The 27,436-nt window shown below is 42.6% G+C and overlaps 1 protein-coding gene across 1 annotated transcript; it reads left to right on the forward strand.

Annotated features, from left to right (window-relative positions):
- The first annotated feature begins 4,186 nt into the window (after positions 1 to 4,186).
- On the forward strand, positions 4,187 to 12,143 carry LOC132404500 (granzyme K-like). The gene is made up of 5 exons (XM_059988654.1): positions 4,187 to 4,247; positions 7,712 to 7,871; positions 9,142 to 9,295; positions 10,308 to 10,577; positions 11,903 to 12,143. Exons 1-5 carry the CDS (start codon positions 4,187 to 4,189, stop codon positions 12,041 to 12,043), a joined length of 786 nt encoding a protein of 261 aa, XP_059844637.1. The 3' UTR covers positions 12,044 to 12,143.
- The last annotated feature ends 15,293 nt before the right edge of the window (positions 12,144 to 27,436 follow it).

A 27,436-nucleotide genomic window follows, 5' to 3' on the forward strand; every position in this document is an offset into this window, starting at 1 on the left:
TGAACGGGGCACGACTGCGCAAACATGTGGATGTTGGCCGGTGAGAACAACGGGAACAGTTTAATAAGAAGACAGCTTTACAGAGCGGGCACCAGAGGAGCGGGTGTCGGAGTAGAGAGAGATGGAGTAGGAAGGCTTTGGCTCAACATGGCTCCAGTGATAAGGGGTCGAGGCGAGGTAGGTTATCTGTTTGGAATACAGACAGAATGTGTGTGTGAGGCCAGTTTTCTGTGCTCGGTGTCAGATGTGGGAGATCCTGGAGACTCCCAGCCTCCCGGATGACCACATCTACACCAGGTGCACTGAGTGCAGCTCCTTAGGGACTGCATTAGGGAACTGGAGCTGCAGCTCCTTAGGGACCATAATATGGAACTGGAGATGCAGCTCGATGACTTTCGTCTGGTCAGGGAGAGTGAGGATGTGATAGTGAAGAGCTATAGGCAGGTAGTCACCCCAGGACTCCAAGAGACTCCAAGTGGTTAACAGTCAGGAGAGGGAAAGGCAAGATGCAGATGCTAGAGAGTCCCCCAGTGGCTGTTCCCCTTAAGAATAAGTACTCCTGTTTGAATACAGTTGGGGCAGATGGCCTACCTGGGGGAAGCAACAGTGGTTGTACCTCTGGCACAGAATCTGGCTCAGAAGGGTAGGGAAGGGAAGAGGATGGCAGCTGTGATAGGGGACTCTATAGTTCAGGGTCAGAGAGGTGATTCTATGGATGCAGGAAAGAAACGCAGCTGGTAGTTTGCTTCTCACGTGCCAGGATCCATGATGTTTCTGATCACATCCATGATATCTTGAAGTGGGATAGAGAACAGCCAGAGGTCAAGGTACATATTGGTACCAATGACATGGGCAGGAAAAGGGAGGAGATCCTGAAAACAGACTGCAGTGAGTTAGGAAGGAAGTTGAGAAGCAGGACCTCAAAGGTAGTAATCTCAGGATTATTGCCTGTGCCATGTGACACAGGTGGAGGATAAATATGTGGCTGAGGGACTGGAGCAGGGGTCAGAGATTCAGATTTCTGGATCACTGGGACCTGTACAAAAGGATGGGTTGCACTTGAATCCGAGGGAGCCCAACATCTTGGCGGGATGGTTTGCTGAGGCTGTTGGGGAGAGTTTAAACTAGAATGGCTGGGAGGTGGGAACCAAAATGAAGTGACAGAGGAGGAGGTGATTGGCTCACAAATAGAGAAAGCTTGGAGACAGTGCGAAAGGGAGGATAGGCAGGTGATAGAGAAGAGATGTGCTCAGATCGATGTTTTGAGATGTGCCCATTTTAATGTGTGGAATGTTAAATAAAGTGTTAAGTTGGATGAGCTTAGAGTGTGGATCAGCACTTGGAGCTATGATGTTGTGGCCATTACAGACATTTGGATGGTGCAGGAGCAGGAATGGCTACTTCAAGTGCCAGGCTTTAGATGTTTCAGAAAGGACAGGGAGGGAAGTAAAAGAGGTGGGGGCTTGGCACTGTTGATCAGAGATAGTGTCACAGCTGCAAAAAAGGAGGAAGTCATCAGGGGTTGTTTTCGGAGTCTCTGTGGGTAGAAGTTTGGAATAGGAAGGTATCAATAAACCTACTGGGTGCTTCTTATAGACCACCCAATAATAACAAGGACATCAAGGAGCAGATAGGGAGACAGATTCTGGAAAGGCGTGATAGTAAAGGGTTGTTGTGATGGGAGATTTTAATTTCCCAAATATTGATTGGCATCTTCCTAGAATGAGGGGTTTAGATGGGGTAGAGCTTGTTAAGTGTGTTCAGGAAGGTCTCTTGACACGATATGTAGATAAGCCTACAAGAGTCTGTATTTGATCTGGTAATGAGAAATGAACCTGGTCAGGTATCAGGTCTCTCAGTGGGAGAGCTTTTTGGAGATAGTGATCACAGTTCTATCTCCTTTACCATAGCATTGGAGAGGGGTAGGAACAGAAAAGTTAGGGAAACGTTTAATTGAAGTAAGTGGAAATATGAGGTTAAATGGCAGGAACTTTCTCAATCTTTTTATTAAGTTTTAAACATGTATACATAGCAGTCATAATAGTACAAAGAGAGTGGGATTACATTGTTGGTAATTAACACATGTTGATAAAAGCTGTGAGTAGCACCAATACAGTTGACCTCCCGAACTCTTAGTATAAACATGCTATACAGAAATAAATAGATTAAAAACCCCCAAAAAAACCAAATTAAAAATCAAAAACGAAGTAAACTAAACTAATCAAAACTAAACTAAACCAAACAAAGCTGGGCTGATTTTATTTCATTGGATACAATCATTAATGTCATCAATTCCGCTTCTCTACCTATATTTAAGGTTAATACAAAGGAATAAGAAAAGGTCAGATTACATTCTATGAAAATATTGAATAAATGGCCTCCAATTTCTTCAAATTTAACCAAGGGATCAAAAGTACCACTTCTAATTTTTTCTAAGTTTGAACAAGATATGGATTGGGAAAACCACTGAGATATAGTCGGAGGATTAATCTCTTTGCAATTCAATAAAATAGATCTTCTAGCCATTAAAGTAGCAAATGCAATCATCCAACAAGCTGAAGAGGGTAAATCCATCACTGGTAGACAAAAAATTGCAGTGATAGGATAAATCAATATGCAAAACTGTAGAAATAGTATCAAAAATTCCTTTTTTATTTTTCTAAGAGGGCAAGACCAAAATCGTGACATCAGTTATTCTGTCTTGAATAATGAAGACAGAGAGGAGCGGAGTGATAATGGCGCTAAATGGCAACTTCTTTGCTTGCATCTTCAGAAACAGCTGTTTAATATCTTTATTTTTCCCTTTCTGAGTTCTTCTGAAGACTCTGACCTGGAGTTAACGCTGACTACGGTTCTTTGTGGGATTGGGACCTGCATTCCGAGTTTTATAACCGGTCGTTGTTGTTTGGCACACCAAGTGCTCGGCCGAGACGTCCGCTCAGTTTTGGAGGCCTAGGATCTCAGGGCTCGGGAGACAGGCGGATTGAAAGCCGGTGTCAAGGAAGGAGACCCATGTGGTTTTGGGGGAGTCGGGATATCTTTAGCTGTGTGCCCAGATCTTTGGACACAGAGCTCGAAAAAAAAGCAACGTAATGGATTTTTAACATCGTACACCAGCAAGCTGTTTGATGTGTATCCACACTCACTGTGAAAATGGAGACACTGCTTTCTCCCTTACTAGGGAGAGGGAGAGCCTGTGGTATGTTGAATACTGGGTGAAACATGAAGTCTTGGGGTAACTGCAAGTCTGTGTCTTTCCTGTTGCTTTGCTCACACTTGAATGCTCGGTGGTGGGTGCCGATGGTTTTTTTGCCGGTGGGGAGTAGTATTGTTGCTTGCTGCCACTTATGTGCGGGAGGGAGGGGAGTGGGGGGGACTTTGGGGCTCTAACATGTGACTGTCGTTCATTCTTTGAGGCATTCCTCTTTTCGTGAATGGCTGTGAAGAAAAAGCATTTCAGGATGTATATTGTATACATTTCTCTGACATTAAATGTACCTTTGAACAGAAATAACAAATACAGGTGATTACACGAAATACTGCCTGTTAGGCATATTTCATGGTGATTTTCATGATCTGCAGCCCAAAATCCATAAGATAGTATTCAGGAAGCAAAATCTTTATTGTCTGGTGTTATTGGCCCTTTCATTCCAACAAGCATATCCCCAACTACTATCTGGGTGATATTTTATTTCTATCTGCTGTTTACAATCTTCACAAATCTGTGAATAAAAGGATGCCATCTATATTAATCCAGTGTAATAATATCATTTGGCCTTGGATTGTCAACATTTGGAAGTAAATGCAAAAAAGTAGCATATTCAAATAACATTTCTCAAATTTAATTGGTCTTTTAAGGTATCATGGAGCATGTATTCAGACAGGATCTGAATAAATATTCTCTGCATGTTATCAGGATACAGCATTTCAATAAATGTTAAGAGATAGACATCAAAATTAAAAGCAATCCCTCCCTGAAACCCATAATGTTTGCTGAAAATTTCAGGTTCACTTTGACCCTGTCATGTGACTTTCCATAACTGATGTTGATTCAGAACAATAGATTTCAAATCTTCACATTCGTTTGTGGTTTAGTGTGTTGGTAGGACACTGAAATAACTAAACCACTTCCCTCTAAGTTCATTATAAATTCAATAATTTTGGTGTTATCACAGAAGAAACAACGATGAATCCTTCACTGTACAATCTACTTGTTTTGTTAATTGTCGTCTTCCTAGCTCCAGCGTGTAAGTAGCAAAATAAGGAATACTTAAATACTTCCCATTCATGAAAGTATTTATTTTAATTATAGTTAATTTATGATGCACATTATAAGCATGGTTTATGGTAAGTACTGTACATTTTCTGTTTATTTTATTTCTCATTTGGAGAGGACAACTATATAAAATGTGGTCACAAAATTTCAATGAGCAACATGTCAAGCAGCATCTATGGAGGGAAGGAAATTGTAGAAGTGTTGGCTTATTGTTTCTCCAGCCTGAGGCATCTGCTGTTTCTTGTGTCTCCTCGTACCACTATGAACTTTTCCTGTAAATCTACTTCACAATATTTAATTTTTAGCTAAGTACGTTTATGTTGAAGATTAATGAGAAGCTGTGGAAATTAATTCTTGTGGGTTGAATTCCAAGTGGTGGCCATGGGCACTCGCATGGGCCCAAGTTATGTCTGCTTCTTTGTCATCTATGAAGATTAGTCTATGCGTGAAGCCTTCACAGGTTATATTCCCCAACTCTTCCTCCGCTACATTGACAACAGCATTGGTGCTACATCGGGCAACATTAGTATGCTTGTCAATTTTATTAATTTGCCTCTAACTTTCAGCCATCCCTTAGATTCACTTGGTCCTCCTCTGACACTTCCCTCTTCTTGTTTGATCCCTCTGGCCCCAGACTGTCAGCTGTCATCTTTTACAAACCTACTGATTTCCATGGTTATCTCGATTATACCTCTTCCCAATTTATCTCCTGTAAAATGCTATTCCCTTTTCTCAGATTTTTTGTCTTCTGTAGGAGCATGAATGAAGCCACCGGAGAAAATACTGGTAGATACAGAGCAGCTTCTTTTTTCGACAAAACAAGCTACAGCAGGCATCATATGGAGACTGTTATGTACTCCTAGGGTTCATATTTTCTGTGGACAACCACTTTAAGATGTCGGGAGAATGAGTCTGGCTTTTGGACACTGTTTGTGCTGCTAATGAGAGAGAGAGAGAGACAAAGAGGCGGGGAGGCATCCTGCACAGATGAGAGAGAGAGAGAGATAATTTAGAATTATGGCTTCTTCACTGATTATTTACCTTTGCTACAATGACACTCTTCTTTGCTCGTTAACATTCCTGCTGAGACAGCAAGACGTGGCCCAGTTTGATGGACATGGACATGGACAGTTGATGGATGGCTGGTACCCCGGCAGGAGAGATAAAAGGCAGGTGTGCTGAGACACAAGGAGACACGCCACGGGACACTGAAAGAGCATTCTGCACACACAGGAAGGTGGGGGTTTGGAGGATCGATTTGGGGGAATCGATCAGAGGCTCACAGTGTGTGAAGGCAGAGCGGTGGGGGCTTGTGTGTGTGTCCCCTCTCGCCTGGGTGACAGGCTCACCACTGAAGAACGGTCTGGCCGGGAACAGAGGGGTCACAGTCGGTGACCGCAACAGCACAACAGAACAAGAAGACAGCGGAAGGTTTGCCCACTGCAACTGCTCACCTCTCGCTCGCTCTCTCTCTCTCTAACAGTACCACAGCAACTACCTCGACTTAAACTGAACTGAACTGAACTCTGCATCATCCTAAGACTATTCATTTACCCCTAGACTTTGAAAGAGCTTGGTTTTGATTTATATTTCCACACCTCTGTATATATCATTGCTAACCTGTTTTATATGTATATTTGCATTTTATTGTACTGTATTACTTAGTTTACTAATAAACACTTTTAATTACAGTACCACCAGACTCCAAAGTACTATTCCATTTCTGCTGGTTTGGTAACCCGGACACGGGGTACGTGACAAGACACTTACGGGTGAAAGGTCTCCAGGCTCAACATAGGGCTCGATATTCTATGTGCTAAACATCAAAGAACAACTCCATGTTTACAACAGATAGACAATACTTTCTTTGAGACTATGCACAAACTTCACACCTCCTGATCGGCAGCCACATCAGACATCAAAATGAACTTTAATCAGCATTGTCTGGTCTGGGATTCACAGCTTTTTTAGGAACCCATTGTTCTGAGCTGCACTCCAAATTAAATCCACAATACATATTCAGATGTGAAGACTGGTAGCCAAAGTCATTTTTGCTAAACCCAGAAATCGCTCGAGCATACCCTTGTCTTGATCTTCCTGGACAAAAATAAATTTATGTCAACCTAAAGGAGGATCTACTCAAATCGGGCAGAAAAATGTCCTGCTCAGAACTCCACCCATCCCCCACCCCAATTATTTTATGTGGATCTACATCTACAAAAAAAAACTACGTCTACCCTATCATCAGTATTTGCTACCCACAAAATGCTAAGCAGAGAGATTGTCCCAGAAATTTGAACAATAGTCTTCAGAAAGTAGCTTCATTTGTATGCCTGTTGGACTTTCCCCTGCTGCCCAACTGCAGTGCAATCACTTTCCTCATTCCAGCCTCCTTGTTCGACAAAACAAGGTGCAGCAGGCATCATTCGGAGATGCTTTTGGTCAAAAGATCTCCAGGCCTAACATGGGGCTCAATATTTTTTGTGCTCAACATCAAAGGAGAACTTTATATTTACAATGTATGGACAATATTTCCTTTGAAACTACACACAAACTTCACACCTCCCGATTTACATGCACACGACAGACATCTGATTTTAATTGATTTTTATCAACATTGTCTAGTCTGGGGTTCATGACTTTTATGAACCCATTGTTCAGAGCTGCTCTCCAAATTAAATCCACAATACATATTCAGATACGGACACATAGAAACAGAAAATAGGTGCAGGAGTAGGCCATTCGGCCCTTCGAGCATGCACCGCCATTAAGTATGAGCATGGCTGATCATCCAACTCAGAACCCTGTACCTGCTTTCTCTCCATACCCCCTGATCCCTTTAGCCACATGGGCCATATCTAACTTCCTCTTAAATATAGCCAATGAACTTGTCATTTGTTAAATGAAAATGTGCTAATCCCCAAATTCCCTCTAACACCTTTGACACATCTATTCCCCGGATGCAGTTTTGGGTTTCTCTCCCTCTACTATTGATGCTCCCCTCACCCGAATCTCCTCCATTTCCTGTACATCTACACTCACCCCATCTTCCCTCTGCCGTAATAGTGATAGAGTCCCTCTTGTCCTTGCCTACTCGCCCATCAGCCTCAGCATCCAACACATTATCCTCCGCAATGTACACCATCTGTAAAGGAAACCTACCACTAATCATATCTTTACCTCCCCCCACCCCCCGCTTTCTACAGAGATCGATCCAGTGCCATATTGGGCTGAGTCCATTACTCTCTGCACCTTCTTACACTCTTGTAAAATCGAATTGCTGTGCAAGGCCATGGTACAACTACTCTAGGGTTATCCCTGTCAAGGGTAATTAGGAATGGCTAATAATTGCTGGCATTGTCAGTGATGTTCATATCCTGTGTGTGAATAAACATGGATGTGAAATAAAATGTCAGTATCTTCTATATATTGCAGATCCCGGAGCTGAAATTATTGGAGGTCATGAAGTTGAACGGCATTCAAGACCTTATATGGCATCTCTCCAACTACATTTCAGGAACCGTTCATTTGTTCCCTATTGTGGAGGAGCTTTGATCAGACCAGACTGGGTACTAACTGCAGCACACTGTGAACAGTAAGCTATGTGTTGTATGAATAAAAAAAATTTTTGTGATTAAGTGCTTAGCTCCCAATCCTAGCTTTCATAAAATAATTCCTTTTACACTGTTGTCACATCGTCATTAATATGTGTATCACCGTGTTATAGACAATAGACAATAGGCTATAGGTGCAGAAGTAGACCATTCGGCCCTTCAAGCCTGCACCGCCATTTTGAGATCATGGCTGATCATCTACTATCAATACCTGGTTCCTGCCTTGTCCCCATATCCCTTGATTCCCCTATCCATAAGATACCTATCTAGCTCCTTCTTGAAAGCATCCAGAGAATTGGCCTCCACTACCTTCCAAGGCAGTGCATTCCAGACCCCCACAACTCTCTGGGAGAAGAAGTTTTTCCTTAACTCGGTCCTAAATGACCTACCCCTTATTCTCAAACCATGCCCTCTGGTACTGGACTCTCCCAGCATCTGGAACATATTTCCTGCCTCTATCTGGTCCAATCCCTTAATAATCTTATATGTTTCAATCAGAGTTATTGGCATTTATTTTTATTAGCAAGTGTCAGTTTGAATGGTCAGATATATACTCAGTGGCCACATTATTAGGTACCTCCTGTAGCTAAAAAAAGTGGCCACTGAGTGTCTGTTCATGGTCTTCTCCTGCGGTAGCCCGTCTACTTCAAGGTTTGACATACTGTGAGTTCAGAGATGCTCTTCTGAACACCACTGTGGTAACACATGGTTATTTGAGTTACTGTCGACTTCCTGTCTGCTTGAACCAGTCTGGCCATTCTCATCTTCCCTCTCTCATCAACAAAGCGTTTTTGCTGCAGAACTTCTGCTCACTGGATGCTTTTTCTTCTTTATCACACCATTCTCTGTAGAAGCTAGAGAATGTTTTACCCGAAAATCCCAGGAGACCAGCAGATACTCAATCCATCCCGTCTGGCACCAACAACCATTCCACAGCCAAATTCACTTAGATCACATTTCTTACCCATTCTGATATTTACTCTGAAAAACAACTGAATCTCTTGACCATGTCTGCAAGGAGTAATTTACAATGAGCTTGTCTGATGAACACTTTGAATCAATTTCAATCAGGAGTATAGACTTGGCCCTTGCTTGGCTTTTGGAATTTGCACATTAACTGCCAAATATAATGTTGCTGAATTGTATATTTCCATAAAGTTTACTATATGATTGTTGCCTTCCTGATGAGTTTCTGTAAACTATTTTTTAAGCCAAGTGTAATTAATTATCTTGATTTTTGATTGGTAACAGAACAATTGAATCAGACCAGATTCTTCTAGCAGTTCTTGGAGATCATTCTCTTTCAAAGCATGTGAGAAGTGAACAAAGACTGCGCATCATCAAACAGATTCCCGTTACAAAACTCAACAATAGGACCATGAAAGATGATATCATGCTGCTGCAAGTATGCATTTTTTTCTCATTCTTACGCAGTGTTTAAAATAGTTAATTTGCTTATTAGCAATGTTTACTTCACTGATCAACAACTGTTGAATGGCTTTTGGGACTTGGATGAGAATTATTGATTGTGGGGAATATTAGTATTGGCAATGATGCCTCCCATCCGTCCAACAGTCTTCTTGATTCCCTTCCGTCAGGCAGGCGGTTCTATAGAAATACGACAAGAACTGTGAGGATGAGAAACAGCTTCTTCCCCTAGGCTGTCACATGACTGAACTCCCTGCCACCACCCAGGTCTCATCTGTTATGAAGCACCAGTAGCACGTACTCTACTTTTTAACTATGCAACTTATTATTTGTTAATTTAATTGTGGTCATATTACTTCATGTGTTATGTGTATGAGGTACAGTATATGTAATGTGTTGTGACCTTGGTCAAGAGGAAAGTTGTTTTGTTTGGCTGAATACATGTACGATTGAATGACAATAAATTGAACTTGAGCTGTCTAATCCTGGGCAATATCACAGTTAACCTTGTCCTTGACATACAAAGGGTTAGTATTAATTTGGCACATGGATATAACTGGGTGTCTGGGTTCATTAGGCTGGAAGGGCCTGATACTGTGTTGTGTCTTTAAACTAAATTAAATATAAAATTTAATTAAAAGTGTGACAGCTGCTAAGTCTGACTTATTGGAGTTTCATCATTAACAAAGAAAGAGTTAGAGTGAAGAACCTTCACAGTAGGATCAGTGCTTTATGACCATCATCCACACCACAATTTTCATGACGAATTATCGATTCCATCATATGAAATGTAATTGATATTTAAATTTATTGGTCATTTTTAATCGAGTCTCTGTCCCTTTGATCATCTGAAAATAAAAAAGAATTCTAGAAAACAAAACATTTAAATAGATAAACTAACAAATCTTTTCAGGAGTAAAGAGATCATTCAAGATATTTTTCACTTTTAGGATCACAAATACGTGAATTCAATGTCTTTGTGTCAACAGCTCGAGACTGATGCAAAAATCAACCAGGATGTGAATGTGCTCAACCTTCCCAAAGGAGGAATCACCGACATGAAATCTGGAACAAGGTGCACTGTGGCAGGATGGGGAAAAACAAAAATAAACAATTACTCTGACACACTTCAAGAGGTGGAGGTCAAGGTAATTGATCGCAGAGAATGCAACAGCATGTGTTATTACAATCAGCATCCTAAAATAACCAGGAACATGATCTGCGTTGGTGACAGCAAGGGCAGTGTAAATGCATGTCATGTAAGTATGCATGGTATTGGATTATGTATAAAAACCCCAGTGATTCACCAGTGCTTTCTATAGATTGAAACTTTCCACCCTTCCTCAGTGTTATTCTGACTGACTCTTACCTGCTTTCTGAAGGGCTACTCAGTTGCATTAAAAAGTCTTCAGAATGTGGTCCAGCGTTACCCTAGGGAAGCTAAGGGAAACTAGATTAGGCCATAAATGCTACACTTACAGGCAATGTCCACATCCCCAGGTGGATTAAAAAAATAATAATCAGATAAGTAAATGTGTATGTGTTGATTATGGAGGAACCATTTTCTCACATTTTCAAGAATCTCATATCTAAGCCCTGAATTTAGATGCCAACATCACTTACTATGATTTCTCGACCAATAAACTTTGTCTACTGTCAGTGTGATGATGAAATGGGCAGATGCAAGATAACAGAGTCAATCTGGAGAAATTGTATTGACATGCCTAAAATGTAAAGAGAATTTATTCTAAATCGTGTCAATTTGAAAATAAGGATCATGCTAGATCTAGTGCTGTGTCTGATCCTAACATCCAGTTGGGACAGAGTGGACCAGTCTGTCTGACACTCTGTACCCATGAGGTGCCCTGTGAGACAGGCCAGGCTCAGGACGCCGAGCAGAATCAGGAATTGGATCCTGAGGATTTGCCTCCATGAATATCCTGACAGCCTTCAACAGCTCACAGTGAAAAATGTCAGAGATGATTAAAAACTGCACAAGCATATTTAATAAAAATTGTTTAAAGACAACTGAACATAATAGCAAATAAATAAAAAAGGTTAAAATAAAGTAAATTTAATGGACCATTACTCGTTATTTAGTTGTTTCACAGATCAGTGACTCCATTCAGTGAAGGAGGTTACTGTTCTTGTGTCAGCTAGTCTTGCTGAAAAGCAGGGGGTCGGGTACAAAGTGAATCTGGCCAGATGCACGAGCTGGGTTCAGTGGAGAGTCGAGTGGCAGAGTGGAGGGACAGCTACACCAGCATTTGACATCTGTTTCATTCTGAACTTCCACATTCCACCAGAGTTTGAAGTCAAACTGAAGTACAGATTGCAGATGGCTGACGGTTTTCTACACAATGGCTAATTTACGAATAAACTCAATCCAAGCCATGGGAAACATTCCATGAAAAGACTGTTTGTGAGTCCAGTTACCTACATTTGCTCCTAAAGTAAACTCACACCTCAGTACAACTGGGCACGGATAATGAATTGTGATGTGATGTCAAACTGACAGTTTGCATTCTGTCACTTTAGCTAATTCTGCTCAATTGTCACCTTCATCTTTTTCTCTCTCTTCCAGGGTGATTCAGGTGGCCCTTTGATATGTGACAAAATGTATACTGGGATTGTGTCCTTTGGCACTATAGACTGCCAATATCCTGCAGTGTACACTTTACTAACAAAGAAATACATTGATTGGATTCAGGATACAATTGGTTGACCGCTGAAGAATGCTGAAGAGCTGTACTGAGTTATCACAATCCTGCTTCACTCTGCTTTACTTACACTGATGCTCAGTTAATTGGCCTAGAGGGCCGGCTTGCCTCTATCCTTATCTTTTCTGTTTTGCATAAAATGTTACAACAAAGTGCAATAAAAAACAATAATTATCAAATTCCTTGCCTTGTGAAATTCCTGTCCACTGATGTAAGTTATGAACCACATGTAGGTGAAGTGTAGGTAAAGATAGAAGGTGCAAGATCATAACAAATTAGACTCTGAGGTCAAGAGTTTGTCTCCTTGTACTAGAGAAACATTTAATAACCTTATAATGTCAGGGTAGAAAATGTCCTTAATCCTGGTGCTACATGCTATCAAGCTTATTAAACCTCTGCTTGATGGGAACTTTAATTATGTTGGCTGGTGATGCACTATCATAACTCACTCTGAGACGTAGAAGCAAGGTATCGGCTTTTATTGACTGGAAGAAGGAACACACAGTGAGTGACCACTATACTACATCCTGGAGACAGAGAGGCTGGGCTCAGGCCTTGATCACCTTTATACAGGGGTCTGTGGGAGGAGCCACAGGAGCAGTCAGCAGGAGGCGTGTCCAGACAGGTATATGTAGTTCACCACAGCTGGTTTACTGAGGTAGCGAGAATTATGGAGAGTCCATGGAGGAGAGTCTAGTTGTTGTGGTAGAGTCGTAGAGAAGTACAGCACAGAAACAAGGCCTTCGGCTGATCTAGTCCATGCAGAAACCATTTAAGCTACCCAGTCCCATTGAGCTGAACTGTGACCATAGTCCTCCATAACCCTACCATCCATGTACTTATCCAATCTTCTCTGAAACGTTGAAATGGAGCTCCCATGCACCACTGATGCTGACAGCTCAATCCACACAAGTGTTCCCTTGCATTTCCTGTTCTCCATGAGCACCTCATGTGTTCCTACTTGCCTATACCTGCTCTGCACCTCCTTTTTTTCTCAAAACCAGGGCCTCAACATCTCTTGAAAACCAAGGTTCCCTACACTTAATATCCTTACATTTTATTCTGACAGGCACAGACAAGCTTTTTTTCACTCTCAATTTTGTTTTTGAAGGCCGCTCACTTTCTAAGTACACCTTTGCCTGAAAACAGCCTGACCCAATCCTCACATCTAAAACAACGGAACCCTGGAATATTGAGATGCCAGTCCTGCCTCTCCTACAACCAAGTATCACTAATGGCTACAACAGCATAATTCCATGTGTTGATCCAGGCCCTGAGCTCATCCACCTTTCCTATGATACTTCTGGCATTGAAATATACACAGCTCAGGACACTAGTCACACCCTGCTCAATCTTTGATTTCTGACTCTGTCTGAGGTCTTACCGATATCTGCATCCACAACCTCTCCACTAACTGTTCTGGCACTCTGGTTCCCGTCCCCTGCAATTCTAGTTTAAACCCCACTGTGCAGCATTAACAAACCTTCCCACTAGGATATTAGTTCCCATTCAGTTGAGGTGTAAACCACCCCTTCTGTACAGGTCCCACATTACGTTGAAGAGAGCCCAATGATCCAAAAACCTTCTGCCGTCCCTCCAGCACCAACTCCTTAGCCACGTGTTAAACTGGATAATCTTCCTAGTTCTGGCCTCACTAGCACGTGGCACATGTAGTAATCCTGAGATCACAGCCCGGGAGATCTTGCCCTTTAAATTGGCACCTAGCTCCTTGATGCAGAACTTCATCATTTGTCCTGCCCATGTCATTGATACCTACATGGACCATGACCTCTGGCTGTTCACCCTCCTGTTTAAGAATGTGGAGGACTTGATCCGAGATATTTCAAACCCTCACACCTGGGAGGCCACACTCCATCTGGGTATCGTATTCTCATCTACACAATCTCCTGTCCATTCCCCTAACTAACGAATCCCCTATCACCACAGTGTGTCTCTTCTCCCCATCTTCCCTTCTGAGTCACAGAAGCAGACTCAGTGCCAGAGATCTGACACTGTGACTTTCCTCTGTTGGGTCATCCCCCGAACAGTAAACAAATAGTGGTATACCTGTTGTGAAGGGGGATGTCCACAGGACTGTTTACCTGGCTGTTTAACCTCTGTCCCCTTCCTGACTGTCACCCGTTTTCCTGTATCCTGCGCCTTGAGTATAACTATCTCTCCATATACCCTATCTATAACCCCTTCAGCCTCCCAAATAATCCAGTGTTCCATCTCCAACTCTTTCACATGGATTGTTAGAATCTGCAGGTGGACACTGGTAGTCTCCCTGTCTTCTGATATCCCACAAGAGGAGCATTCAACTATCCTGTCTGGATGAGCTGAGCTGTCTCCACAACTTTCTGTAGTTCCTTGTGGCCATGAGCAGTGCATCTGCCATAACGCATCAAGACGGAATGCTTTCTACGCTGCATCAATAAAAATAGGCAAGGTTCAAAGGGTACCTACCAAATTTCTGTTGCCTCCTGAGGAAGTAGAGGTATTCATGAGCTTTTTGGTCATGGTGTATAGCTGTTGGTCCAGAACAGGTGATGTTCACTCCTAGAAACTTGCAGGTCTCAACCTTCTCAACCTCAGCATTGTTGATGAAGATAGCAGCTGATCAAAACCCTCCTTCCTGATGTCAATGACCAGCTCTTTTGTTCTGCTGAATCGAGGAAAAGATTGTTGTCATGACAGCATGTTAATAAGCTCTCAGTCTCCTTCCTGTATCCGAGTTCATCATCGTTTGAGATAGGGGCCACCATGGTGGAGGTAGAGCAGAACCTGGCCACAGAGTTTGAGTGTACGGGGATCTGAGGACCCTGTGCAAATAGGGGGCTGAGGACACAGCCTTGTGAAATGAGAGTAATCATGGTGAAGTTGTTGAGCCGACCCTACTGGTTCCAGTTTGTTGGTCAGGAAGTCAAGGATCCAGATGCAAAGGGATGTGCTGAGTCCCAGATCGAGGAGTTTGGAGATGAGTTTGCTTGGATTTATAGCATTGAAGATGGAGCTGTAAACAATAAATAATAGTCAAACCTAGTTGTATTTCCTGTCCAGATTCTCCAGGAGATGGCATTCGCCAGAGTCACTATTCAGAAGTAGTGAATGACAGCATCAAGTTTGTCTGGGAGGTTGGAGCTAATGTCTAGTATAACAGCATCTCAAAGCACTTCATGTCTCTGGATATCGGAGTCATCAGGCAACAGCTCATCCAGACAGAAGGGCATCCAGCTGCAGCTCACAGTCAGGCAAGGGAAGGGGAAAGGGCAGGCAGAGCAGGGTTCCCCTGTGGCCATTCCCCTCAACAACAAGTATACTGATTTGGATACTGTTGGGGGTTGACTTACCTGGGACAAGCTTGGCAGCTGGATCTCTGGCACTGAGTCTGGTTCTGCAGTTTCGAAGGGAGGGTGGAAGAAGAGGAGAGTGGTAGTGATAGGGGACTTGATAGTTAGAAGTACAGACAGGAGGTTCTGTGGTCGTGACCAAGACTCCCAGATGGTTTGTTGCCTCCCGGTTGCCAGGGACAGGGATGTCTCTGATCACGTGCACAGCATTCTGAACTGGGAGGGTGATCAGCCAGTTGTCATGGTACACATCGGTACCAACAATGTAGGAAGAAAGAGTGAGGAGGTTCTGAAGAATGAGTATAGAGATCTTGGTAGGAAGTTAAAAAGCAGGACCTCGAGAGCAGTAATCTCAGGATTGCTACCTGTGCCACCTGCCAGTGAGGGAAAGTGTAGGATGCTCTAGAGGATGAACACATGGCTGAGAAACTGGTTTAGAGGGAGCTTTCAGATTTCAGGATCATTGGGACCTCTTCTGGGGCAGGTGGGGCCTGTAGAAGAGAGACGGGTTACACCTGAACTATATAGGAAGCAATATCCTTGCAGGGAGGATTGTTGGTGCTATTGGGGAGGTTTTAAGTTAGATTCATGCAAAGTCGCAAATAGAAGGGTTGTGTGTGCTGGTAAAAATCTTCTGAGGTGTGTCTGTTTCAATGTGAGGAGAATTGTGGGGAAGGCAGATGAGCTGAGGGCGTGGACTGACACATGGAATTATGACATTATAGCCATTGGTGAAACTTGGCTACAGGAGGGGCAGGACTGGCAGCTTAATGTTCCAGGGTTCCGATGTTTCAGATGTGATAGAGGCAGAGGGATGAAGGCTGGGGGAGGTGGTGGAGGTGGCATTGCTAGTAAGGGAAAATGTTACAGCAGTGCTCAGGCAGGACAGAATAGAGGGCTTGTCTACCAAGGCCATACAGGTGGAGCTGAGAAACAGGAAAGGTATGACCACATTAACGGACTATAGACCACCCAATAGTCAGCGAGAATTGGAGGAGCAAATCTGCAGAGAGATAGCAGACAACTGCAGGAAACATAAATTTGTGACAGTAGGGGATTTTAATTTTCCACATATTGATTAGGACTTCCCATACTGTTAAAGGTCTAGACAGGTTAGAGTTTGTAATATGTGTTCAGGAAAGTTTCCTAAATCAATATATGGAGGTATGCACTAGAGAGGATGCAATATTAGATCTCCTATTAGGAAATGAGTTAGGACAAGTGACAGAAGTGTGTGTAGGGGAACACTTTGGTTCTAGTGATCACAACACCATTAGTTTTAACTTGATCATGGATAATGATAGATCTCGTCCTTGGGTTGAGGTTCTGAACTGGAAAAAGGCCAAATCTGAAGAAATGAGAAAGGATCTAAAAAGCGTGGATTGAAACAGGTTGCTCTCTGGCAAGGATGTGATTGATAAGTGGGAGGCCTTCAAAGGAGAAATTTTGAGAGTGCAGCATTTGTATGTTCCAATCAGGATTAAAGGTAAAGTGAATAAGAATAAGGAACCTTGGTTTTTGAGGGATATTGAAAATCTGATAAAGAGAGATGTATGACAGATATAGGCAACAAGGAGCAAAGAAGGTATTTGAGGAGTATAAAAAGTGCAAGGAAATACTTAAGAAAAAAATCAGGAGGGTTAAAAGAAGACATGAGGTTGCTTTGGCAGTCAGGGTGAAGGATAATCCTAAGAGCTTCTAAAGGTATGTTAAGAGCAAAAGGATTCTAATAGATAAAATTGTCCTCTTGAAGATCAGAGTGGTTGGCTATGTATGGAACCAAAAGAAATGGGGAAGATCTTAAATGGTTTTTTTGCATTTGTATTTACTAAGGAAACTGGCATGGAGTCAATGGAAATAAGGCAAACAAGTAGTGAGGTCATGGAACCTATACAGACTAACGAGGAGAAGTTGCTTGCTGTCTTGAGGAAAATCAGAGTAGATAAATCCCCAGGATCTGACAGAGTATTTCCTCGGACCTTGAAGGAGTCATTTTCAAATTGCAGGGGCCCTGGCAGATACATTTAAAATGTCGGTATCCATAGGTGAGGTGCCGGAGGATTGTGTTGTTCTGTTGTTTAAAAAAGGCTCAAAAAGTAATCCGGGAAATTATAGGCCGGTAAGTTTGAAGTCGGTAGTAGGTAAGTTATTGGAAGGAGTACATAGAGATAGAATCTACAAGTATTTGGATAGTCAGGAACTTACTAGGGAGAGTCAATATGGCTTTGTGTGTGGTAGGTCATGTTTAACACATCTATTGAAGTTTTTTAAGGAGGTTACCAGGAAAGTGGATGAAAAGAAGGCAGTGGCTGTTGTCTACATGGACTTCAGTAAGGCCTTTGACAAGGGTCTGCATGGGAGGTTAGTTAGGAAGATTCATTCGTTAGGTATACATGGAGAGGTAATAAATTGGATTAGACATTGGCTTAATGGGAGAGGCCAGAGAGTGGTAGTGGAGGATTGCTACTCTGAGTGGAGGCCTGTAAATAATGTTGTGCCACAGGGATCAGTGCTGGGTCCATTGTTATTTGTCATCTAGATCAATGATCTGGATGATAATGCAGTAAATTGGATCAGCAAATTTGCTGATGATTGGAGGTGTAGTGGACAGCAAAGAAGGTTTTCAAAACTTACAGAGGGATTTGGATCAGCTGGAGAAATGGGCTGAGAAATGGCAGATGGAGCTTAATGCAGACAACTGTGAGGTATTGCACTCTGGAAGGACAAAATAAGGTAGAACCTACAAGGTAAATTGTAGGACACTGAGGAGTGCAGTAGAACAGTGGGATCTGGGAATATAGATACATAATTCCCTAAAAGTGGCATCACAGGTAGATAGTGTAGTAGAGAGAGCTTTAGGCACCTTGGCATTTATAAATCAAAGTATTGACTGTAAGAGTTGGAATGTTATGGTGAGGTTGTCTAAGACATTGTTGAGGCTGAATTTGGAGTATTGTGTGCGTTTTTGGTCACCTAGTTACAGGAAGGATATTAATAAGGTTGAAAGAGTGGAGAGAAAGTTTACATGGAATTTGCCTGGACTTGAGAAACTGAGTTACAGAAAAAGATTGAATGGGTTAGGACTTTATTCCCTAGAGCATAGAAGAATGAGGGGAGATTTGATAGAGGTGTATAAAATTATGATGGGTATAGATAGAGTGAATGCAAGCAGGCTTTTTCCACTGAGGCTAGGGAAAAAAAAACAGAGGATATGAGTTAAGGGTGAAGGGGGAAAAGTTTAAAGGGAACATTGGGGGGGTTTCTTCACACAGAGAGTGGTGGGAATGTGGAATGAGCTGCCAGATGAAGTGGTAAATGCGGGCTCACTTTTAACATTTAAGAAAAACTTGGACAGGTACATGGATGAGAGGTGTGTGGAGGGATATGGGCCAGGTGCAGGTCAGTGGGACTAGGCAGAAAAATCAGTTTATGTGTGGTTACCCACCCTCGGGGAAGAAAGGAAAGAAAATGAGAAGAAAAGAAGGCAAGGTTGATCTTAGCCATTCGGAGCCTGTCAGAGGAGGATGGGTTGCAAAATGTTAAGAGGTCTCTCAGCTGCTGAAAGAGTTGCTGACTGACACAGCTGTGCTGGTCTTTGCAAACCCCAGTTGCCATATGTACTGCATACAGACATCAGCTGTGAGGGCTTCTGCAGTGTTCTATATCAGGACCAAGGGAAAGGGGTGAGACCTCTGTCTTTTGTCAGATGGAGTCTGTCACCGTTCGATCGAATGTACCCAACACAAATATTAGAGTTCCTTTCATTGAAATGGGCCATGGTAACTAAGTTTAGTGACTATCGATATGGTGCCACGTTTGAGGTGAGGACTAACAATAATCCACTGACGTATATCCTGATCTTGACAAAGTTGGATGCCACAGGTTTTCACTGGTTGGTGGTATTGTCCGTTGATGATTTCAGCCTTAAATATTGGCATGGAGTTAGAACATTGATGCAGATGCATTGTCCTGACATTCGAATGAGGTGCTGGAAATGGACGGAGAGTGGGAGGTCATTCCTGCCTCTGGTGTTAAAACAACGTGCTAGTTTTCCACAGAGGGGAAATAAGAGGCAGGAACTTGGCATGGTAGAGCTGTGGATCATTTGGGAGCTTCTAGTCATGTCATTCCACAAGCATATTGCCACTTGATCACTCTGGATATGAAGCAGTTGCCTGCCTTAAGTCCTGCAGAAATGGCAGAGCCCGAGATGTCCCGTGTATCGGTGCCATTTGGTCATCTGTTATCAAAGGGGATATGGCCCAAGGTGAGAAGACAAAACACCCTGCAATACCCTTACTGACATGAGAATGGGACAAACTGGAGTTGAGGAAAAAAGTTTTATACAGGGTCATGTCTCCTCCAGACAGGCCTCGGTGTTCCCAGTTGGTTTTGCCTGAGAAGTACCGGAGTATTGTACTAAAGTCACTTCATGATTATTCAGGTCATTTGGGGTTTGACAAGACCCATGGATTGGTACGAGACCGGTGATATTGGCCCCAAATGAAACCTGAGGTTTAAGAATACTGTAAGTCGAGCATCTGATGTAACCGGAGGAAGACACTGCCTACGAGAGTTGCTCCGTTACCTCATTTACAAAGCATGGGACCACTTTAGTTAGTGTCTTTGGATCTCCTCTCCACAGAGACTGATTCCAGTAACGTTGGAAATGTCTTGGATCACCACACCTGAAATGCTCAAGGCTTCCCCACAAAGGATCAGAGAGCAGCCACAGTTGCCAAAATGTTCTGGGCAAAATATTTTGTTGTTTACAGCCTCCCAGGAATAGTACACTGTGATCAGGGAAGGGATTTTTGTGAGTCAGCTCCTACACGGGTTATTGAGCCTGCTGGGAGCTGAGAAGTCAAGGACCACGCCGTATCACACTCAGGGTCATCCTCAGCCTAAAAGTTTCAACGGGACACTGTTAGACACGCTTGAAACTCTGGATGCCAACAAAAAGAACAAGTGGAATCAGCATATAGAGCATTTGGTACACCGCTACAAATGTACACAGAATGAAGCTACTGACTACTTGCCATACTATTTGACATTCAGACGAGAAATGAGATTACTTGTGTATATCTGTTTTGGAGCCAACAGTGAAGACTTACTGCAGCAAAAGTAATTCAAAGTATATGTCTGGCATGAAGAAAGAACTACAAAGAGCTTATTATCTAGCAGTGGTTTCTGCTACCAAGGAAACAAGAGGTGATTTGATCAAAAGATTAGTTTCACTGAACTGATGCCTGGAGATAGAGTTTTAGTAAGAAATTTGGAGCTTCCAGGTATGCATGCATTGGCCGACCGCTGGACGTCCACACTTTACGTAGTGGAGAGCCAGATGCCGATTTGCCAGTTTCCAGGTGAAGCCAGAAGATGGGAATGGTCCTGTCAAAATTCTCTATCAGAATCACCTTCCTCCTTTAGGGCATGAAGTACGTGTTGACCCGGAGTCTGACACAGAACTACACCTGGTAGGAGAACTCTGCACAGAAGGAAAACAGAAAGACAAACTGCTGACAATAGTGTGATTCCAGTGGAAAGACCTGAAAAGGGAACAACCACAGAATACAATACAGTCTCAGAGGTTGAGGAAATGGGAGTATTGCATGATTTATATGTAATCTCTCCAAGATTTGATAAGTGATTTCTACCAGTGGACAGGCCAACATGATAATTGACAGTGAGGGCAAAATGGGCTCCAATATGATTGAGGATGAAGCTGAATTCAGTCAGGGGGCCGGGGGACCTGTGTCAGAGTGATAGACAGGGTCAGGCAACCATGAGTGAACAGGAACCGTCACAGGAAGTGTCTGAGGCTGAGGAAGCTGAAGAAAAGGTAAGTTCTCAGAGAGTCAAGAAGCCCCCAGACAGGCTGGCATCTGATGCACGGGATAAACAGTGTTGCATCCATCCCAGTAGTGAGATCTGTTACTGCCATTTACAGAAATCACAACATTTATTTGAATATTGTGTTATTAATAATTATTTACTAAATTTGAAAAACATGAGGACATGACTATTTTGGTGGGGGGGGGGAATGGATTGCTCTGTTTAAGATTTCTACTGGTATGCTGTGAGGTATTTTATTTCTGCAGTTTTCTGTAAAATGTGTGTCCCCAAGTTAAGAGAATTGTGGATCAGCTAAAGACAAGTAGTCCTGTTGTCCAACTTGGGAGTGTTGTATCAGCCAATCAGGAGTGGGATGACAAGGAGGACTCCTGAGAGCTGGGCGAGGAGAGTTTTCTGAAGGACAGCAATCTGGTTTGGGGTCTTTCTGGTGGGAGGTACAGAGAGAAGACCACCGGGGAAGATGCCTAGAGGATCCCATCTGAGGTGGGGTGGGGGGAACCCTATTGAAAGGAATGCCTCTCGAGGTGGAGAAATCCAAGAAGGAAAGTTCTACTTGTGCTGGGAGATGAGAATTCAGCACCATGAGTACAGCAATCACCAACGCTAGACGTGTATTGCTTATGAAAGGCGGCCTTCGCTCCACTGAGTCACGTGGCTGTTAGCAGAGTTACTAATGAGCCAAGTTGGTGTACGAGGCCTGGTGAGAGTGTTGCACTTGTAAACCCTGTCTCTAAGAATCCTCTCCAGTAGTCTGACCACAATTGACTCACTGGCCTGTAATTCCTAGTGTTATCCCTACTAGCGTTCTTGAACAAAGGAATAACATTTACCACCTTCAGAACATTTGGTTTAACTCCTGTGGCCAAAGGAAATGCAAAGAACATCAAAGAGGTGAAGCAATCTATTCCCTCACTTGCAACTGAAATCTGAGGCATTTCCTGTTCGGCTTAAGGGACTTATCTATCCTAAAGTTTTTCAAAATTTCCAGCACATCCTAATTTCATCATATTCCAGCATATCAGACTCACATTTGTCAGGGTCTTCTCACCAGTGAATACTGAAACAAACTATTCATGAAGGGCCCTCTGTACCACCTCCCCGCCGATTCCTCTGATTCTTCACCTACGGTTTTCCCTTATCTATTTGCCAAGGCCTTCTCAGGTCCTTTTCTAAATTGCCTAAATCTATTCCTAAGTTACTTCCTAGCTACCTCAAGTGAGGTTTATTGGCATTTAACTACAAACATGTATACAACATATAAAACCATGTAATGTATAGAGAAACAAGACAACTTTTCTTCAAACCAGGGTGTAAATCATATAACACACATAACACACAATAACTTATGAAAGTAAGGATAAAATCTATATATGAAACACACATAAATAACAAACTGAAGTGCATTAATATAAAATATTGTAAGGTTTGGAACCGATTAACCAGTGACACTTTGAATATGAAGTGACCACGTGTTCAGAACCGAATGACATGAAGAATGAAACTGTTTCCCATCTTGATCATTGTTGTTTTTATGCATCATAGTTTCCTACCTGATGGTAGAAAGTCAGAGAGGACGCTGGATGGATGGATGGGGGCTTTCATAATGCTAAGGGAACTCGAATGCTGCACACCTGATAAATGACCCAATTGATGGTAGGGAGACCCCTATGACCCTCTCAGCTGTTCTCACATTCCTTTGTAGGGACTTCTGGTCCGATGCTCAACAGCTCCTGTTCCAGATGGAGATGTATCTTGTCAGGAAGCTCTCAATGGTGCTCCTGTAAAATGTAGTTCAGATGTGGATTGGGAGCTTTGCTTGCCTCAATCTCCTTGTTCAGGGAGGTGATATTAAGTGATATTGAGGTCTTCCATTATGTGAACTCCCTGGAACTTGGTGCATCTAACTCTCTCTACAAAAGGTGCAAAATATTCGCAGAGGGCAATGGTTCATCTGCACCTTCCAGAAGTCCACAATTATTTCCTTTGTATTCTCCACGTTCAGGCTTAGCTTGTTCTACTCACACCAATCCATCAGCCGCTCCACTTCCTCCCCATACTCTGTCCTGTCATCATTCTTGATAAGGCCAACCACAGCTGTGTGTTCAAATTCAGCAATTGGCTCTTTGACTTTGCCGAGTTTAATCCATCAGTTTTAGGAACACTTCCGTGAGCTCACTCCCTTCTCAATCCTCCTATCAGGATGAACATTCACTGTTGGTGCTGCACTCTCCCTGTATAATGAATCTGGTACACAGTGTTTACTGTGTTTATTGTACAGTGTTTCAGGAAAGAGGAGGGAACTCCCTCTGCAGTTGCCACAGATAGACATCTCCTATCTTGAAGTAGGTGATGGTTATGTTGTCTACAAAAGCAAAACCCTCTAGCATGTTCTTCCCTTCCCAGAAATGAAACATGTTATGAAATTTTACTGAAGTTCTTCACTGTCAAGTTTTAATTCTTTATTGGAATTTTATCAGCTGTCAATGCCTTATTTTATCGATGGCTAAAAGCCCTTTCATTCTCTGGGCAGCTGGAACACAGTAATAATTGCAGCAGATAATATTGTTGTGAGATGGACTCAAGAAAGCTTTCAAAGTGCTCCCTCAAGTGGCCACCCTCTCAGAATCAGAATCAGGTTTAATATCACCAGCATCGGTTGGGAAATTTTTTGTCTTTGCAGCAGCAGTACAAATGAATACAGAAGAATGGAGGAAAAAAACATGAATTACAGTAAATATAAGTAGTGCAAAAATAAAAATATAAAAAGTGATGAGATGGTCTTCACGGGTTCAATGTCCATTCAGAAATTGGATGGCAGAGGGGATGAAGTTGTTCCTGAATTGTTGAGTGTGTGCCTTCAGGCTCCTGTCCCTCCTTCCTGATGGTCACAATGAGAACAGGGCATGTCCTGGGTGATGGATGCCACCTGATGAGGCATCACTCCTTGAGATGGAGGCTCGTACCCATGATGGAGCTGACTAATTATACAACTCTCTGCAGGTGATTGCGATCCTGTGCAGTCCCATGCAGCCAGTTAGACTGCTCTCCACGGTACATCTGTAGAAATTTGCGAGTGTCTTTGGTGACATACCAAATCCCCTCAAACTCCTAATGAAATACAGCCACTGTTGTGCTTTCAGGCTTTAGGATTAGTTGTTCCCATCATGCAACACTGCACATGGTTCCAACTTTGACATCGGCGTCTGATTTAGGAAGTTCCAATGTTGACACGTACTTGTTCAGAACAGCTTCACGGGCCAACTGTTCACATTAACAGACAAAACAGACTGGATTATAAGTATTACCACTGGCTACATTCTATATGTTTGCACTGTGGATTCATACATTATGAAAATGATTTCTAAACAACTTAGATCCACAATCAGCGCTGTTAGGTTTCTATCTATTTACTCAGTATACAAGAAACTTAATTTCCAATCAGACACTGTGCATCTACCTGCCAATGATGCCTTTGTCATTATGTTGATATAACGCTGGATAGTTTATCAAAAATAGAAATGCAGTGAACTTTAATTCCACTTCTAAAATTATACCAATACTACCTTTACAATGAATAGACGGAGACTAACAAGAAATAAATAAAAAAACATTACCAGAATTCATGGTTTCCTCTGAGCATTATGTTGACGACTGATTCTTCCTTGGCAGGCAACAAGGGCAGGGATCTGACTTCTCTTCCTGACTCCACCGAGATCCATGGGCACAAAACATTTGAACTAGACAAGGAGCTCAATGCAGGTGCCCTGTCTGGCATGTGCCAGGACTCTGCAGTAACGATGATGCAGCCACTGCCAGTGTTCACTCTTATTGCTCAATAAAACCTACAGGAAGTTTATGACTTTAGTGCCTGTGTAGCCAATAACGACAATTCAATTAGCAAATAATAAGTTGCATATCCGATACGAATTTAACAAAACAGTATAATGCAACTGGCACTTCATATGCGATGAGACTTGGTTGGTGACGGGGAGTTCAGGAGTTTCATGGTCTGGGGGAAGAAGCTGTTTCCCATCCTAACAGTTCCTGTCCTAATGCTACGGTATCACCTGGCTGATGGTCGTGGTCAGAGATTGTTAGACAAACGGGAGGGATCATTGACAAGGCTAAGGGCCCTGCATATGCCGTGCTCCTGATAAATATTTCAGATGGGTGATTGAGAGACCCCGATGATCCTCTCAGCAGTCCTCACAATCCTTTGTAGGGACGCGGTCAGATCTCTTGCAATTCCTGTACCATGTGTGATGTCGCTCAGCTGGCCAGGACACTCTCGATGGGGCTCCTGTAAAAATTGGTTAAATTGTGGGGAGCCTCACTTGCCTCAATCTCCTCATGATGTGGAGATACTGTTGAGCTTTCTTGATCAAACAGGTGGCCTTGAGGGGCCATGTGAGATTGTCCATTATGAGCATTCCCAGATCTTGGAGCTCCAAACTCTCTCCACGGAGGAGCTGTGTATGTACAGTGAGGAGTGATCAGCCTGCATCTTCGGAAATTGCACAATCATTTATTTGGTCTTGTCCATGTTGAGACTCAAGTTGCTGTGCTCGTACCGTTCTACCAACTACTCTACCTCCTCTCTGTACGCGTCTCATTATCATTGTTGATGACAACCACTGTTGTGTCATCAGTGAACTTGATGATTTGGTTTGATCAGTCATGTGTCAACAGTGTGGACAGAAACGGGCTGAACACACAGCCCTGAGAGTGCTGGTGCTCAGCGTATGAAGCTACAGATGTTTCTGCCCTCATGAACTGACTGTGACCTTACTGTCAAGAATTCCAGGCTCTAGAGCATCCTGGCATTTGAGACACCATTTTCCAGGTGGGACAGGACAGAGTGGAGTGTAGAGGCTATGACATCATCAGTGGACTGATTGGAGTGAAAAGTGAACTGGAAAGGATGCAATGTAGCAGAAAGATGGGGTTTAATATGATCCATACCCAGCAAGTCAAAGCACTTCATTATTTTTAATGTCAGTGCCACTGGCACTTTGCCAGTGCTAGTGGCAAAGTCTAACTTTGAGTAGATGCGACAGGATTTAGAAGGAGTGGATTGGGACAATTTGTTTTATGGGAAGGATGTAATAGAGAAATGGAGGTCATTTAAAGGTGAAATTTTGAGGGTAAAGAATCTTTATGTTCCTGTTAGGTTGAAAGGAAAGTTTAAAAGTTTGAGGGAACCATGGTTTTACAGTGATATTGGAAACATGGTTCGGTAAAAGAGAGATATCTACAATAAATACAAGCAGCATGGTATAAATGAGGTGCTCGAGGAATATAAAAAATGTAAAAACAATCATAAGAAAGAAATTAGAAAAGCTAAAAGGAGATACAAGGTAGCTTTGGCAAGTAAGGTGAAAATAAATCCAAAGGGGGTTTCTACAGTTATATTAATAGAAAAAGGACAGTGAGGGATAAAATTGAGAATCAGACTGGACAGCTCTGTGCGGAGCCAACAGAGATGGGGGAGATTTTGAACAATTTCTTTTCTTTGGTATTCACTAACGAGAAGGATATTGAATTGTGTAAGGTAAGGGAAACAAGTAGGGAAGATATGGAAACTATGATGATTAAGGAGGAGAAAGTACTGCTGGTGTTAAGGAATATAAAAGTGGATGATTCTCCAGGTCCTGACAGGATTTTCCCTAGGTCCTTGAGGGATGTTAGTGTAGAAATAGCAGGGGCTCTGACGGAAATATGTCAAATGTCATTTGAAATGTGAATGGTGCCAGAGGATTGGCGTATTGCTCATGTTGCTCCATTGTTTAAAAAGGTTTCTAAGAGCAAACCTAGCAATTATAGACCTGTAAGTTTGACGTCAGTGGTGGGAAAATTAATGGAAAGTATTTTTAGAGATGGTACATATAATTATCTGGATAGACAGGGCCTGATTAGGAACAGTCAACATGGATTTATGCGTGGAAGATGATGTTTGACAAATCTTATTGAATTTTTTGAAGAGGTTACGCGGGAAGTTGACGAGGGTAAAGCAGTGGATGTTATCTATATGGACTTTAGTAAGGCCTTTGAGTTGAGAGTTAGGGGGCAAATGTTTAGGGGTAACACAAGCGGGAACTTCTTTACTCAGAGATCGGTAGCTATGTGGAATGAGCTTCCAATAGAAGTAGTAGAGGCAGGTTCAATATTGTCATTTAAAGTAAAATTGGTTAG

The sequence above is a fragment of the Hypanus sabinus genome, chromosome 14 (genome assembly GCF_030144855.1).
Source record: "Hypanus sabinus isolate sHypSab1 chromosome 14, sHypSab1.hap1, whole genome shotgun sequence".
Taxonomy (NCBI): domain Eukaryota; kingdom Metazoa; phylum Chordata; class Chondrichthyes; order Myliobatiformes; family Dasyatidae; genus Hypanus; species Hypanus sabinus.

What these genes read in the sequence shown, in the direction of transcription:
- LOC132404500 (XM_059988654.1), top strand. Translation starts at nt 4,187, where the DNA reads ATGAATCCTTCACTGTACAATCTACTTGTTTTGTTAATTGTCGTCTTC. An exon ending in ACTGCAGCACACTGTGAACA is followed by an intron (nt 7,872 to 9,141) that starts GTAAGCTATGTG and finishes GATTGGTAACAG; the next exon opens with AACAATTGAATCAGACCAGA. An exon ending in ATGATATCATGCTGCTGCAA is followed by an intron (nt 9,296 to 10,307) that starts GTATGCATTTTT and finishes TTGTGTCAACAG; the next exon opens with CTCGAGACTGATGCAAAAAT.